Source organism: Malus domestica, chromosome 16 (assembly GCF_042453785.1).
Source record: "Malus domestica chromosome 16, GDT2T_hap1".
Taxonomy (NCBI): Eukaryota; Viridiplantae; Streptophyta; class Magnoliopsida; order Rosales; family Rosaceae; genus Malus; species Malus domestica.
The window spans coordinates 32,754,480-32,771,188 of record NC_091676.1 but is presented as its reverse complement, the minus strand read 5'-3'; the positions used below and the strand labels follow the sequence as shown (position 1 = coordinate 32,771,188).

Genomic DNA, 16,709 nt, shown 5'->3' with positions numbered 1-16,709 from the left:
GAACATTCATGAAAAACCCAAAATTTTTCCATGAACTTTTTCCACCCAAAAACATTCCAAAACCATTCAAACTTTAGGGAAATAACATCTAACCAAACTAGGGTACATAGGGGTTCCAAAAGTCACTTGAAAACACTGTTAACAAGTCAAACAAGAACCCAAAAATCCACCCTTTGGATTTGGCCGAAAATCCCCAAAGTCATGGCACCAAATTTTAGCTCCAATATTCATGCTCATATGAACTACATCTACAACATTTGAGATGGCAAATTTTCTAACAAAATTTACATTCAAAGAAACAAGAATAAAGCTTGTAACATATTACAACTTTTAAATCACAAACTATGAACTACAAAACCCAAAAGGATATAACATTTTGGATATAACAAACTATGGTCTCATGAATCTAACTTCATTAGATTACATTCTCCCAATCACATATTCCTTGGACTTTATCGTTTAAGCATATAACATTTATATGAGACGGCTCAAACAATAATCTTTGCCTTTTATAGTTAAACTAGATTAGTTTAACATGTGAAATGTCCGTAAAGTATCATCATATGATTGGATTTAGGGCACATTTCCAACACACCCTTCCTTGAGGCCTCAATATACCAGATAATATTGCCAAGAATCATCTCCAATTTGTTATCGTTTCTGAATCAACAATAGCATAAGCAACCTCAAAAATCTCTGCATAGCATAAGTGAAAATGCACTGTCAAATGTCAACTACTTCTAAAACTGTAATTGAACTATTTAGTATACTCTATTTGAACTACTTCTGCAACCTTTTTTCTTTATTTGAACATAAAATCAAAGACCAATGCACAAAAAAAAAAAAAAAAAAAAACAGATACAGTCAAAGTATCACCTATTTATGAGACTGATTGAACTATTTCTTAAACTGTTCTTCAACTAGTTTTGGATATGTTTCTTTTGCATAGTAAGAAATATAGAAACAAATAATATCCAATATAAAAGTCTGAAATTATTAACTCACCATCGTTACCATTTTTTGCACAGCAAGACCCCTTGTATTTGGTCTTGATAAAAGTACCATCAATGAATAACATCGGGCGACAAAACATGAAACCTTTTATCCATGCATCATAAGCAATAAACAAACGAAGAAATCTATTGCTCTCCGGTACAACTTCAAGCTCAAAAACAGATCCAGAATTGCTTGAACGAGCAGATTCAACATACCAAGGCAAGAACTTGTAAGCATCAACATCATCACCATTTAACTCAAAAACTACCCTCTGTTTGCCAAAATAGGCAATAGAATAATCGATATGTAATCCATAAAACTGTTTTAAATTTGAAATGATCTCCTTCGGTTTAATAAAAGGATTTGACTGAACCTTATCCTTGATGAGAGAAGCAACAAACTGTCGGCCAACAACTTTGTTTTTCTTCTTTCGAATCATACCCTTGCATGTATGCAAATTATGCAACTTACGAATAATAAAAAAGTTATTAATATCACACTTGGATGCATACACACACCAAAGACAGCCATCAGATTCCTTCCTAAAACACTCCGCACTAATGCGATTCTTATCATTCTTCAAATACTTCAAATCAAAACCACATTCAACATAAAACTTCTTCAACTTATCTCGGAAATCAACACAACCTCCCCTAAAGACTTGCCCCTCAGATTCTATGTAATTGTCCCATTCACATGATATATAATTGTGCACACCGTAAGAATCATACTTTCCTAAATGGTCATTTTCACTGGAAACAATCATAGAGTCTAGTGTACATCAAGAAGAAGATGTGTTTTCCGTAGGTAACTGAACTATGGAACCATCACATTTATCTATAACCAATATTTCTACAATCGATTTCCCAACAACATCAAGAACCATCAGCATGTCAGAACATCAGCAGCACAATCTAACACGCAATTAGGATTTTCATTCAAACCATATCGCAACTCAAAACAACCAACTCTCAAACCCTTAAACCTAGAACAAAGATCAATGCAAATCTGATTGAAGGTAGAAGATGATGAAATAGAACTAACGACGCATAAACCACCATATGTAAACTGAGCTAGTTTACAATTCTCCATAACTGTTTTTTAATAAACAACAACTGTTTATTAATCGGTTGCAAATCTAAATTTCAATCTTTGTAAAACAAATCAGTACCTAATAATTAAACAATATGCATATAAAGTGAACAAAAATAACACTATTTATAAAACACAACAATCACAAAAACAAAAAAAAAATAAAAAGTAAACTGAAATATCCACAATTTCGTAAAAAAAGAACACTATTTCTGCAAAAATGTTAAAAACATAAAATGTGATGAACACCTATTAGTTAAACAATATACATATAAAGTGAACAAAATTACACTAGTTATAAAACACAAGAATCACAAAAACAAAAAATAAACTGAAATATACACTATTTCATAAAAAAGAACACTATTTCTAAAAAAATGTTAACAACATCAAATGTGTATAACATGAATTAATTCAAAATAAATTTTTGAAAAAGAAAAACAAAATCAAGATGACCAACATACAATATAAACAAAACAAAACAAAACAAAACAAAAAATCAAAACTTACCTGAGATCTTCGAAATAAGAAACTCCTAACTGAAAATTTCACAAACCGGAATCAATCTGCTAATCTGAAAACAAATCAAGAACAATATATAAGTCAAATAAAAAGCTAAGCATAATTCATGCAAAAAAAAATTCAAAATCGAATTCCAATTTAAAAAAACAATAAAAAACAAACAAACAAACAAATCAAAACTTACCTGAGATTCTTCGAAACTCCTAACTGAAAAGTTCACAAACCGAATCAATCTGCTAATCTGAAAACAAATCAACAACAATATATAAAGTCAAATAAAAAGCGAAGGATATTACATACAAAAACGAATTCAAAATTGAATTCGAATTAAACAAAAAATCGAATTCAAAATCGAATACAAAACTGCAAAAACAATGTCGATTACCTCCAAACGAAAATCTAACCAAATATGAAAGACGATCACTCCAGTTAAAATATTCAAGCACAACGAACAACACCGATGACAACGATTCAATAGAATCTCAAAATATGCAACCACTGCGAATCTGTTCTGAAACAAAGATTTATTCCGGAAAAATCCCCCTAACAGGGACGAAGAACAACGGCGATCACGATTTCAAAATGCGCTCTCAACATTCGTCGGCAAGCATTACTCAAACCACTCAACCAGATTCATAAAAAATTGAAAATCCCTCTGAAACTGGTCGACAAAAATTAAAATTCAATTAGTTTATATGTTCGGCTAACCCCAAACCGACTAATCTAACATAATAGTTAAATTAGGTTAACCACATCCGTTAGGGGTAAAATTGACAAACCACAATGTTATTTAGTCTGGACTATTGTATTTGGTCTGATATAAAAATGGGCTTTGTACTAACCATTAAATAAACTTTCAATGTGGTTTTTGGTTAAAAGTTAAACTTTTTCAAGCCCTTTTGGTTAGTTTTCCTATAAATTTACCCGTCACTACCAAGTTTAGTAAAGAATAAATTAAATTTTATTCTTCTAAAGAAATGTATATGTTTGAAATGTAAGAGACTAAAGTTAAAAACTATATCTAATGTAACTTTAACATAAGATGGTTTAAGAGGCTTGTATACCTGACACCTTCCATATAAGTACAAGAACTTAGTAGGGTGTGGTCAGTGCCACACGGCAGTTCTAACTGAACCAGGGAATTTATCCACTTCACTTACATATCATTTATTTGCAAATTGCTTTTATAGTATTTATGCGGATTTCTTTTTTGTTGTTCAATTGTTCTTTTGTTTGTGTAATATATATAAAACTAAAGTTAAAAACTATATCTAATGTAACTTTAACATAAGATGGTTTAAGAGGCTTGTATACCTGACACCTTCCATATAAGTATAAGAACTTAGTAGGGTGTGGTCAGTGCCACACAGCAGTTTTAACTGAACCAGGGAATTTATCCACTTCACTTACAGATCATTTATTTGCAAATTGCTTTTATTGTGTTTATGTGGATTTCTTTTTTGTTGTTCAATTGTTCTTTTGTTTGTGTAATATATATATATATATATAGATATATATATGCATGTGAATATGCATGTATTGTCCTTCGCAGATTACTCATTTCATATATACAGTGAATTTTGTATTGAAGTTGTGAGTTTAAAGGAAAAGAGTTGCACATGCCGACAATATGATCTTGACCAGCTACCATGCTCACATGCTTATGTTGTATGTAGACAGCGACAAATTTCATGTTATCTTATGTGTTCCCATTATAATACTATAAACTCTTTGGTCATTGCGTATGCCGATTGGTGCATGTCGATCTTGCCGAACAATTACTCGTGTTAGAAACTTAATGGAAATGAATATTCGAAAATGAGAATCTTATTAGTACGTTCCCTAGTTTGTTTTGGATTCGGTTTTAGTATAGGATTTGATTTCTTGTATTCTAGGGACTTTGTGTAAAACCACGGTATCTATTAGTATAAATAGATGGTTGCGGGATAGGGTTTGTATGATGTGAGTTTGAGAGGCATCAGTTTGTATATGAGAGGCATCAGTTTGTATACGAGAGAACATTTTGTATTTGTGAGTTCTCTTGTATTCATTGGTTATCTATAAAAACTTCCGTTGTTAGAGAGGCACCCCTATATTGGAGGAACTCTAAATTTGTGTTTGTGTTTTGTTTATTGCTTGGTTGTGTGGTTTAGTTTACAACAGAAGCATAGTGCAACACTACATAAAATGTGCTGTATTTGATTAAAAGAGTAACAATATCTCAATTAATCGAAGAATTAGTACTAATCTTACAACTTAATGATTAAAATATGAATTACACAAAACAATGAAACAATAGATTATCCTAATTAATTATATTCAATTCTATGAAGCGGTGCATTCCACCGGGAGGCCTTGGGGAAATCTCTTGGTGTCAGCACAGTAATTGTAAATCATGTAGTTGGTCTGCACCCATTTCAGCCTGTCTTGGCTTATAGAGTCCAAGTCTTGAGAAAGCCAAGCTCCATTGTTAGCATTACTTGAAGTTGCAGAACTGCAAGAAGAGGCTCCAGAAGTCCAGACGCACGCTTCAACACTGAAATTCCTGTGAGGCGGCGAAAGGAGCTTGGCTCCAATCGGTCTTCACAAGTCCTCCCCTCGTTGCCCAATCATCGGCATTCCACAGGCTCGAGTATATCCTCATCGGCTGGCTTTTTGGAAACGGAACGTCGTTCGACTCTTGGTTCTTGAACTCTCTGATGGGAGTTCCATCTACTGAGAATATAATGCGCTGGGAGTTCCAGAGGATGGTATATGTGTGGAAGTCGGCAATTGGGTCAAACCAGAGGTAGAATTGCAGCTCTCTGTTGCCTTTGCCTTGGCTGAAGACATTGGTGTGAAGAATGTAAGGGTCTCCACTCAAGTTCCCCAAGAACTCAAAGTCTATCTCATCCCATGTTGATCATTTTGAGGATAACTGCATGAATTAACAACAAAATTGATATCAAAATCAGTCAGAATGAGATTCAAAATCCGGCCGTTCCTAGAGAAAAGGTCCACATTGTTCTAGCTAACTGACCTAAACTTGAGTTTATCATACTTGTACTAAAAAACTTGAAGGAAATGAATATTCGAAATGAATGAAAACATACGTAGTAGGCTGTGACGGTGCCAGCGGAGTTTCCAGGGACAAGCTTGAGCTGCATGTCGATCTTGCCGAACAAATACTCGTGTTAAGATTGAAATCAAGAATCGGAGGCTTTGTCGAGAGAAGGGGTAAGAAGCTCGCCGTTGTTGAGAATCTTAACACGTCCGTCCCCCCATGTAATCTCAAAGTCTTGGTTTAAGTCGGCAGTGTTAGAAATTTAAATAGTTTGAGTAGACATTTCATTGTCCCACATTGGCCATTCCCAAAAGGTTTTATCACTTTATAAGGCTTTGTCCTTTATAGAAAGTTATTGGAGTAATAGGCCTGGAGACTAAAATTGGGCTCACCCTTGGGGCTGGGCTTTGGGGTGCATTAATTAATTGGTAATTAATATATAATTAATAATAAATAATATATAATTAATTATCAAAAGATGGGCCTTGGGATTTAATTAAATTATTTAATTAATTATTTTTCAGATTTAATTAATTATTTTTTAAAATTCGAATTTGAAGTCTGAGAGTTCTTTCTGAACACAGAGCAAAGCACCCCTTGAAGAGAAGTCTTCCAACAGTCACACCCCATTCTCATACCTGTTGCAAACAGGCATCCATCTGCTATATATACATCCATATGCATGGCATTTAGTAGACAGAAAATAATCAACTTCATCTTCTACATTCCTAAACCTTCTTACTGAGAGAACCATACTAAATTCGCCAGAAGTTAAATTTTCCGGTGCTGGAATTTTAACTTGATCGTTGAATCTTGGTGAAACAGACGTCCGTAGAACTACAAGCAAGCACAGAGTAGGGACGAAATTTCTGTTTCAAGGACATTGCGGTACGCAAGCCTCGATCTTCAAGTTGTTTGTTTTTTTAATTCGTATTCTAGTTTATATTCTGTTAATTCCTATTGCATTCATTATTTATTAGCATATATAAATTATCACAGATTGTTGACATACATCCAACAGGCAGCAGAGCCAGCAGCCACCACAAAGCTTAGTAGAGACATCGGAATAAGTAACATTAAGGAAACACTTAAGGTGGAAGAAGCCATTGACAAAAGTTTTGAAGAGAGAAAGGAGCCACCACAAAGATATGTTTGATATGAGTGAGTTAAGCGGATTGGTATGAACAAGAAGTTTTATTGGTATTTATAGGAAGGGGATGTGCCCATGAGTTTGGAAGGAAGGTGAGGAAAGTGATTGGAATTTTGAAGTTTGGAAGGAAGGTTCAGTCAACTCAGCTGTGCACGGTTGGCCTAAAAACAGGTAGCTGTCGAGATCGTACTAGCAAAACACAACCAAACAAATTTCTTAATATTATAAAACGCACTTTTGTATTCTGCTTGGATTCTTCTTTTCTTTTTCTTTTTCTTCTTTAGCTGCATTTTTATGTCGGGTGGGAATGCGATCCCTCCACTTTTTACTCCCTCCCCACCTCTTACAGTTTTTTTCTTCTTTCTTTCTCTATAAAGATTAAAAATAAAAAAAATAAAAAACAAATGAAAATGGTTTGAAAAGTTTTAGTTTTAATCAAAAATCATGTTATAATTTTTGTTTAATAATTAGTACAAGGTCCATATTAAAGTAGTCCAACTAAAAATGGCTCAACTATAATAAATTATGATTTGTCAATTTTACCTCTAATATTTTTAGGTTGAGTTCCAGATTTTCGTCGTTAATGAAGTTCATCGTTGTTTTGCAGACCTTCTTCTTTTTCTTTGAAACAAAAATATAGATCTTTATGCTATTTAATTTATATTTTGTATTATTTCGTTGAAATGTGATCGTCATTATTATTCATAGTGTGTTCGAGGTACTGTTTTTCAAATTTTCTTCGTCAGTGGAGTTCATTGTTTGTTTCTCCAGAAAATAAATTTGAGATCTGCATGCTATTCAATAATAACGACAGGTCACTGTTACTGGACTATAAAAATAAACTATTTATGGAATCTAAGTTACTATTTCTGGAACCTAAGTCATTGTTTCTGGATCTAAATGAAATAGACACACTGTTTCTTAAAGTAAGTTAGAAAAGAAATAGTGAAATTCACTATATTTGGATTCAAAGCAAAATAAGCACTCTGTTTCTTAAATATAATCAACTGATGCATGAAAGAAAAGAAGCAGTCAAAGGTTAAAACGTAGACTGTTTCTGGAATCTAAGTCACTGTTTCTAGAATTTAAGTCATTGTTTATGGATTTTGGTTCTTTTCTTTCCAGATACAGTGTTTGTTTGTGCATAGACAAAACAAACACTGTATCTGATTTTTTTTTCCAAAAACAGTTTTATGTTTTGGTTCTTTTTTTTTTCAGACACTTTTTGCCGGTTTCTGCCATTAAACTTTTTTGAACTTGTTTCGGCAGCTTTGTTCCGATGATTGCTTCCTTGTTCAACTTTGATTTCAACTTTGATTTCAACTTTGATTTGGTTGTTTTTGCAATGGGGGAATTCGATTTGATGGGAAGACAGTAAGTTATTATGGCGGTTTCGTGCTGGGTTGAAGTTAGTGAAGAGTCAGGACACTATCGAATCATTTAGGGATATTTACAGAAGTGTAGATTTGTAACGGGTTGGGCTTGTAAGTTTGACTCATGAACAATAGTTTTGGATATTTTTTTATTAAACTTTGCGCTATTTTGGTTAAATAACATTTTGAAATGATTTTTTGTTAAATATTTGTTGGTCCAAACCCTTTTTATTAAAACTCTCAAAAAAAATTTATTTCAGCATTCAAGGAGGTGAAGGACAGAGAGAGACAAAAAAAAAGGACGAGAATCCTTGTTATGTATCCTATTAAATTAGTAATGGAGAATTCGTACAAAAGAGGATAGGGCCAATAATACTATTTTGCATCATAAAATACTTGTTGGTGATTTCAATTTCAGCCAAAAGAAAATTTGTGTCGTGCACAAAAAAAATGCTAAAAATCACATTTTTGTATTATATTAGTGTACAATTTAATGTAGTAAGTTATATGTACATACCGTGTCAATTAAGGCCGCATGTCTGATGTCTTTAAATTTTGTATCATCTTAATGTCTCTTTCCTAATTGTTTAACACGTGTCTTTCAATATCTCTTTTCTAATTGCTTAACACATATCTTTCAACTTAACACTGTTAACTTTATTATTTCTTCCATAAAAAGGAGAATTTCCAAAAATCCTCTAGGCACACCCACCGCAACCCCTCCGGTTTCACGGCTGGGAAAACATCCTCCCCCTCCAGTCTCTCTGGGCACACGAATTGACTCGATTTCAACCATCGTCTGCAGATCCGTCGGGGAAACATCCACTCGAATCCTCCGACCATGAGCATCTGGCCTGATTAGAAACCAGACTATCCACCCCACAACAGCGGCTAGCTAGGCCGCCACCAAGTCCCTCATTAGAATCCAACATCCTCCTCCTCCGGTCTCTCTCACTATCATTATAATGCAAAATCCCAGCCAAAACATCCTCTTCCTTTGATGGTTGAATCCATATGAAATCCTAGGAGAGAAAGAGATAGAGGAGACTTGGTCGATGTCTATGAGTATACGGAGTTGTCGTCGGCGAGGTGGGCTGGTCGTGGGTTTGGGTGATTCGATGGCTATCGGTAGAACTGAAGAATTTGGCGTTTACTTTTTACCTTGGTATTTCTGGGTTTTTTGTTTTAATTTCCGATACAAAATAATCAAAATAATGAAGTTAACAGTGTTATAAGTTGGAAGACACGTGTCAAGTAATTAAAGAAGAGACACTAAAGAGACATCAAATTTAGGGGTGGTTTGGGAGTAAGGTGCTTAAAAAAAAGCACCCATGAAAAAAGCTATGAGGGTTTTAGGTGTTTGATAAACTGAAAAAAAAAAAGGCTTATTTTGGAAGCTGCTGTGAGAATAAGCTGAAATTAAAGGAAAAAGCTGAAGTTGTTATTTGCAGCTTTGGAAAACTGGTTTTTTTTCAAAGCACACAGAGCTACAGTGCTCCTTTAATGAAAAGACATCAGACTGCTTTTTTTTTACCAAAAGCACTTTTACAAAAAAGTTTACCAAACACTCTGCTGATTTATTTCACAGCCGTTTATTCTCACAGCAGTTTTTTTTCAAAGCACAGCAATACCAAACCAGCCCTTAGAGACACCAAACTTGCGACCGTCAATTAATGAGTTAATCTCATTTGATTTTGATTGTATGCATCACTTTCACATCGAATGACACATTAATGTGGTTTAAAAATATGGTCTCCTTAATATTACTCATCACACACCAATACAATGTGTGGGCTTTTAGGAAGATTATCAATTCTTCTCAGACTTTCGCTGTTAATTTAGTACTAATTTTCACTACTCTGGTCGAACATTCCTCCGATAGAATAATAGTTTCCAATTCCTCCATAGGCTTGGGATGCTGCAGACTTTCTTCGTCCCTCAAGTCTGGTGTTGGCGATTCCTCGGGTGAGGCAGATGAGTCAAACGTATGTTCAACCATCATCCTGGTCTTCTTTTTATGGTTCCCTCCCCCCTTCTTGTGGGTCCCTCGGGGTCGCATGATAGCACTATTTTTCTTGTTCTTCTGTCTTTCATGATACTTAGGAGAGTGTGTATGACTGCTTGTAACCGAGCATTTTTAGACATTCCTGGTAGAAAATGCAACCAAATTGTATGCATTTTCCATAGATGGAGTCAAATTGTTGACACTCCAAATTGGGAGGTTAACAAAGATTAGTGTTGTCGTGTGGTCGAACCTTGGTGGGCTCAGGATTACAAGGATAAGAACTTACCAACAAAGTCGTTCACCCATCAAAACTAGGTTACATCCACTGAGTCACTCGTACATATTGAATGAAATGTTACTGATAGTGCTTGTCATCCCTTTTTTCTCTCTTTTTGTCCGACCCGTTCTAAGGAGTAATTGTCCTCCTTATATAAGCCCTCGATCAACCCCAAGTCTTGGGCTCGAGTCTTCCACCGTCTTTGCATTTAATGCGTCTAATATGTAGACTTGACCTACTAGCTGCCTCTCCATCCTTTAATCGACACGTAGCGACGAAGTGATATTCGCTCTAGCCAACTTGCATGTTTTCTTGCGACAATGCGTATTGAGCACCTTGCTCGACCCTGGAGTTGGTGAGAATCCACACTTGAGCACCTAATCTATCAGCCTTTACATCCCTTTATGAGATTTTGTCTTCTCTGATAGCCGTCACATGACTTGGAGTTAATGTTTGAGTAGTGATGTCCATGTGTCCCTGTGATTCCGCACTATAAAGTTGTTGTGCACCAATTTATTGCCGGTGGTCGAAAAGTATTATATGAGGAAGTGCTCGGCTTCATTGCCGACAAGCCGTTGTATGTAACGCTCGAAATCGTCCCTTCACTTCTGATGGGCCTTGGTCTCCCTTTCTTCCTTTAAGCCTTCCTTTCTTTCTTCCTATGGGCCCTTGTTAGTATTTTGGGATCGGAAAAAACCCTCTGTTAATAAGCCCATTCTTCTATTTTTTAGTATAAATAATATTGAATGCATTAAAAAATATAAAGTTAGAAACGCACCTCTTCGATTGCTAAAAAAAAATGGGTGCTTTAGATTTTGGCCCTTACAGCTCATTATTTCTAGATAAAAACCCATCTATCTTTAAAGATCCAGTTTAAGCTCAAATTTAAAATTTGCAAATATATGGGAACACTATTGACCTATTAATACAATTTATTTACTCTCATGCCACTCATACTTTATGATACATTTTCCAATTCCTAAATTTATGCCAAATTAAAAGTAGTAGAAAAAGTGAAATAAAATGTAAAAAGTGTTTGCATTAACCATATCCATGTCAAACTAGAAAAGTAGTTTTTTTTTTGTGATATATTTTGTAGCAATTTTACCATATTAATTGGTATATATATTAGTTTGTTCCAATTATTTAAAAAAAAATACTACACCTATATTATATATTTTGAATCAAATAACATTCCTCTAACTTGTAGGTAAATTATTTTCTATGTAGTGTTATATATGTTAGACACGTTTTGTTGTTGTACAAACATGAGTGGAACATAATATTGTTGATTTTATACATCAAACTGCATTTCTTGTGTTATAGGTAAATTATTTTCCATGTACAAGTACTTATGTTAGGCACGTTTTGTTGTTGGTACATACAATATTTTGTATCATTGTAAATAAAGATATTACATTACACCCATGGTATAATTGTTGTAGGTAAATTATTGGAAATTAATTTGTAGTTAGGTAATGAACATTTTGCATCATTAGAAATGAACATTTCAAATAGTAGGTAGGTAAATTAATTTGTTTTAATTATATAAAAAAAATTACACTACACCTAGTTATATTTAATATTTCCAATTATTAAAAAAATTTATACTACACCCAACCAAATAACATTTATCTAACTTGTAGGTAAATCATTTTCCACGTGTTGTTAGATATGTTAGGCATGTTTTATTGTTGTTAATACTATGCATCAAACTACATTTCTTCTTAATATAGGTAAATTATTTTCCATGTATTAGTACATTAGTTAGGCACGTTTTGTTGTTGGTATAAACATTATTTTGCATCATTGTAAAAAAGAGATATTATATTACACCCATGGTATAATTGTTGTAGCTAGGTAAATTAATGTGCATGTAGATAATGAAATACAATGTTCTAATATATTAATAAAAAAACGATAAATTCAAAAGTATTCAAGAGTAGGGTGCAAAAACCTGAATCGAATAGTTTTATGAAAATTCAAAGCCTTTCTAAAAAATTAATATGCAATAAATTTTTCACATTAATGTCTTTTTTTTCTCTTGTTGCAAAATCATTTACTCTCTCCTTACAATTAATTGTCTACATCAAATATGTAATAGGGTATTTTAGGCATGTGAAAAATGTAAAATGTGTGAAGTAATATGAAATTAATGAATTTGCTTATGTGAATCCTAGTCATTGGGTTTTCTTTGAGTAAAAAAGTTATGTAGGGTTTTATATGAAGAAAATTGAGTTGAAAGGGCTAAAATCATATTTTCAGAAAAAAAGAATTATAGTTATTAGTAATATTAGTAATAAACAAAAAATACAAACCTAAATATTTAAAGTATTACGCATGTCAAAACAAAAAATACAAACCTAAATATTTAAAGTATTGAGCCCTCTAGCCCTCCAAGATTCCCCAAGATATTAATATTTTAATGAACAGTACAGGACCATATTTGCCTCCGTCTCCAACCGAGGGCCAGAGGGCTAAAGGGCTCGTTTTAGCCCTGTCACAAAAAACCGTCTCCAACCGAGGGCCAAAGGGCCATAGGGCCATAGGGCCAAACATAATTTATTATTTAAAAACTACAATTTAATGTTGTATAAATGGCCTAGGAAGTTATATGAAAAAAATAGAATTGAAAAAAAATATGAAACAAATTTTGTGAAATAAAAGTTATAGGAAAAAAAATATGAAACAAAATTTGATTCATATGAAAAGGAAAAAAAAAGGGGAAAAAAAAGAAGTTTACATTCATTAAAAAAAAAAAAAAAAAGAAGTTTAAATTCATTAAAAAAAAAAGAAAAAAAAAGAGGCCTAATAATACAACGGCTACTAGCCGTTATATTAAAAAACATTTCAAACTATTAGTGTCGGTTATAACCGACACTAATAGTAGAACTATTAAAAAAAAAAGAATATCTTTAATGTTGTCGGCTATAACCGACAGCAATAGGAAATCATTAAAAAAAAAATAGCCAGCCCTCCAGCCCTCTCCGATCCCGTGGGGCCCTCCCAGATTCCAGAGCCCTCTGGCCTAGCCCTCGGTTGGAGACAATTTTAGGGCTATTTTCGGCCATCTGACCCTCTGGACCCTTCGGTTGGAGATGGCCTTAGCTGCTTCTCAGAGTCCCCGGGGGGATCGCATCAAATTTCAACAAAAGGGCATTTTGCAAAAGAAACGCGTGAAAATATATTTCACTTTTCAAGGGCCCCTTTCATTCTTTATCATATTCTTTGGCGGTGATGAGCTTGCAATGGAAGCTGCTCCTGCTGCCTCCCTCCCGCTGCTCACTGTCCTCATCCTCAACGCGGTAAATCATTTCCATCTATAAAATTCTCTAACATCCAATCCAATCCCATCCAATGAATATGACACTCGCAAAACACCGTGTGCTCTGTATTAAATATTATATTTAATAAGAAATAGATCTTCAAAGCCATGCAACAACTGTCAACAGCTGAGGCTGAGCTGACTGAATATTAAAGTGGACTCCCCCCGACCTGACCTTCCCAACTCTTTCCTCTCCCCTTCTCTTTTGCTCCCTATAAATGCCAACTTACACAATTTGTCAGCCATAACGAACACAAACACGTTCTTTCTCTACTCATCAGCATATATACAAACATATACAATGGCTTCCTACACTACAACGCTTATTCTGTTACCAATATTTCTTCTCAGCTTTGTGGTGGCTCCTGCCTCTGCTGCCGACTTAAACCAAGACTTTGATATTACATGGGGAGACGGACGTGCTAAGATTCTCAACAACGGCGAGCTTCTTACCCTTTCTCTCGACAAAGCCTCCGGCTCTGGGTTTCAATCCAAACACGAGTATTTGTTCGGCAAGATCGACATGCAGCTCAAGCTTGTCCCTGGAAACTCCGCTGGCACTGTCACAGCCTACTACGTATGTTTTCATTCATTTTGGAATATTCATTTCCTTCAAGTTTTCTAATATATATGATAAACTCGAGTTTAGGTCAGTTAGCCAGAACAATGTGGTCCTTTTCTCTTGGAACGGCCGGAGTTTGAATCCCGTTCTGACTGATTGTGACATCAATTTTGTTGTTAATTCATGCAGTTATCATCAAAAGGATCAACATGGGATGAGATAGACTTTGAGTTCTTGGGGAACTTAAGTGGAGACCCTTACATTCTCCACACCAATGTCTTCAGCCAAGGCAAAGGCAACAGAGAGCAGCAATTCTATCTCTGGTTTGACCCAACTGCCGACTTCCACACATATTCCATCCTCTGGAACTCCCAGCGCATTATATTCTCAGTAGATGGAACTCCCATCAGAGAGTTCAAGAACCAAGAGTCGAACGGCGTTCCGTTTCCGAAAAGCCAGCCGATGAGGATATACTCGAGCCTGTGGAATGCCGATGATTGGGCAACGAGGGGAGGACTTGTGAAGACCGATTGGAGCCAGGCTCCTTTCACCGCCTCTTACAGAAATTTCAGTGCTGAAGCTTGCGTCTGGACTTCTGGAGCCTCCTCTTGCAGTTCTGCAACTTCAAGTAATGCTAACAATGGAGCTTGGCTTTCTCAAGACTTGGACTCTACGAGCCAAGACAGGCTGAAATGGGTGCAGACCAACTACATGATTTACAATTACTGTGCTGACACCAAGAGATTTCCCCAAGGCCTCCCGGTGGAATGCACCGCTTCATAGAATTTAATATAATTAATTAGGATAATCTATTCTTTCATTATTTTGTGTAATCATTCATATTTTAATCATTAAGTTGTAGGATTAGTACCAATTCTTCGATTAATTGAGATATTGTTACTCTTTTTTTTCCTGAAGCAAAAGAAGCATAACATTAAAGAGAAAAACCACGCTTACAACCGTTCCCCACATAATCAAATTGAAGAGCAGCTAGAGCAAATGGAGGAATACAATGGTCCCAATATGACAATTTTTAAAAAAAAAAAGTCCTGACGAGCAAAGGCATCAGCAACAAAGTTGACCTCCATGAAGATGTGCTTCCAGTTGATCCAAATAAATTGAGTTGCTACCCATTTGATATATTCAATAATATGCACTAGATTCCAAGACGTCGAATATCTCCCCATCAGAACCTGAAAGAATCCCCTTTCACCATAATTTTCTTGACACCCTTCCTCAGAGCAAAAAGAAGCCCTTCTCGAAGACCTCCCCCTCCCAAGAAAAAAGAATTTTAACAAAACACTTCCGGTACTGTTTACTTTTAACAAAAAATCACATTTTAACCTTTAACTTATACTATTCACTATACATTTAAAAAGAGATTTTCGTTAAAAGAGAAGTTTTTATTGACTTTTTATTAATTTTCCTAAAAAATTAAGCACACCGTTACCGTTTATGATACCAAACCCCTCCGACGCCTTAACACCCATAACTGAGCCATCAAAATTTAATTTAACACAATTCATATCCGGAGGGGGCCACTTAATAATCGTGGAATCATCAGTGGTAGGTTTTTTTAGTAGACTTCATGTTGGCCTTGAAATACCCTTCACCCATAGAAAAGGCAAGTAACTTGGTCCTCAGCGGAGATGGAGAACTGATTCTAAAGACACAATCATTCCTGTCATTCCAAATTTGCCAACATAAAAGAAGAAATAAACTTAACTCACTGAGACCGTCCCAATCCACACATCTTTAGGTATCCATCCAATCAACAACAGAAGCAAAACTCTGGGGGTAAGAGATGATAGAATTCACCCATACAAGGTTCAAACTAGTCTAGTAACATTGCAATTAACAAATAAATGTATTTGATCCTTCTCCTCCAAATTACAGAAAGGACACTTTCTATCCGTATTAGCCAAAATGCATACCAACCTTTTCCTAGTTTGCAATCTCTCCCTAAAAAACAACCATGCAAACATCTTAATTTTGGGAGGGATGTTAAGCTTCCACATCTTAGTAATAACTTTATGATTAATCGTTTGCACCAACATACCTTTCTGGATACAAGTAGCCGATTTAATAGAGAACTTACTATCAGTTGTGGGACCCCAAATGAGTTTGTCTTCCTTATTTTGTATCAGAATGGGAATGTTACATATTTTTCTAACCACTTCACAAGTGACAATAGCAGCTAACTTCTCTCTGTCCGAGCAATTATTGACAATGAGTTCACTCACTTTTGAGTCCCAATTAATGCTCTGGGCATCCAATTTCGGTTGGGGGTGGAGGGGGTACGGAAAAACCCAATTATGGGTCCAAAATAAAATATTCTGACCATTACCCACCCTCCACCTCAAC

General features: G+C 35.0%; 2 protein-coding genes and 1 pseudogene across 2 annotated transcripts; 1 reads left to right on the top strand and 2 right to left on the bottom strand.

Annotated features, from left to right (window-relative positions):
* Nucleotides 1-637: 637 nt before the first annotated feature.
* On the bottom strand, nucleotides 638-1,762 carry LOC114822311 (uncharacterized). Its single transcript, XM_029096647.1, has 2 exons — nucleotides 1,006-1,762; nucleotides 638-696 (listed from the first exon to the last, which is right to left on the bottom strand). Exons 1-2 carry the CDS (start codon nucleotides 1,760-1,762, stop codon nucleotides 638-640), a joined length of 816 nt encoding a protein of 271 aa, XP_028952480.1.
* Nucleotides 1,763-4,791: 3,029 nt separating this feature from the next.
* LOC114822103 (xyloglucan endotransglucosylase/hydrolase protein 22-like) lies at nucleotides 4,792-6,845 on the bottom strand (annotated as a pseudogene).
* A 6,978-nt stretch (nucleotides 6,846-13,823) lies between these two features.
* LOC114822104 (probable xyloglucan endotransglucosylase/hydrolase protein 23) lies at nucleotides 13,824-15,251 on the top strand. Its single transcript, XM_029096186.2, has 2 exons — nucleotides 13,824-14,360; nucleotides 14,535-15,251. Exons 1-2 carry the CDS (start codon nucleotides 14,085-14,087, stop codon nucleotides 15,126-15,128), a joined length of 870 nt encoding a protein of 289 aa, XP_028952019.1. The 5' UTR covers nucleotides 13,824-14,084; the 3' UTR covers nucleotides 15,129-15,251.
* The last annotated feature ends 1,458 nt before the right edge of the window (nucleotides 15,252-16,709 follow it).

Coding starts and splice junctions, on each gene's coding strand:
- LOC114822311 (XM_029096647.1), bottom strand. CDS start 1,762: ATGATTGTTTCCAGTGAAAATGACCATTTAGGAAAGTATGATTCTTAC. Junction 697..1,005: donor TGCAAAAAATGGTAACGATG/GTGAGTTAATAA, acceptor TATGCTATGCAG/AGATTTTTGAGGTTGCTTAT.
- LOC114822104 (XM_029096186.2), top strand. CDS start 14,085: ATGGCTTCCTACACTACAACGCTTATTCTGTTACCAATATTTCTTCTC. Junction 14,361..14,534: donor GCACTGTCACAGCCTACTAC/GTATGTTTTCAT, acceptor TAATTCATGCAG/TTATCATCAAAAGGATCAAC.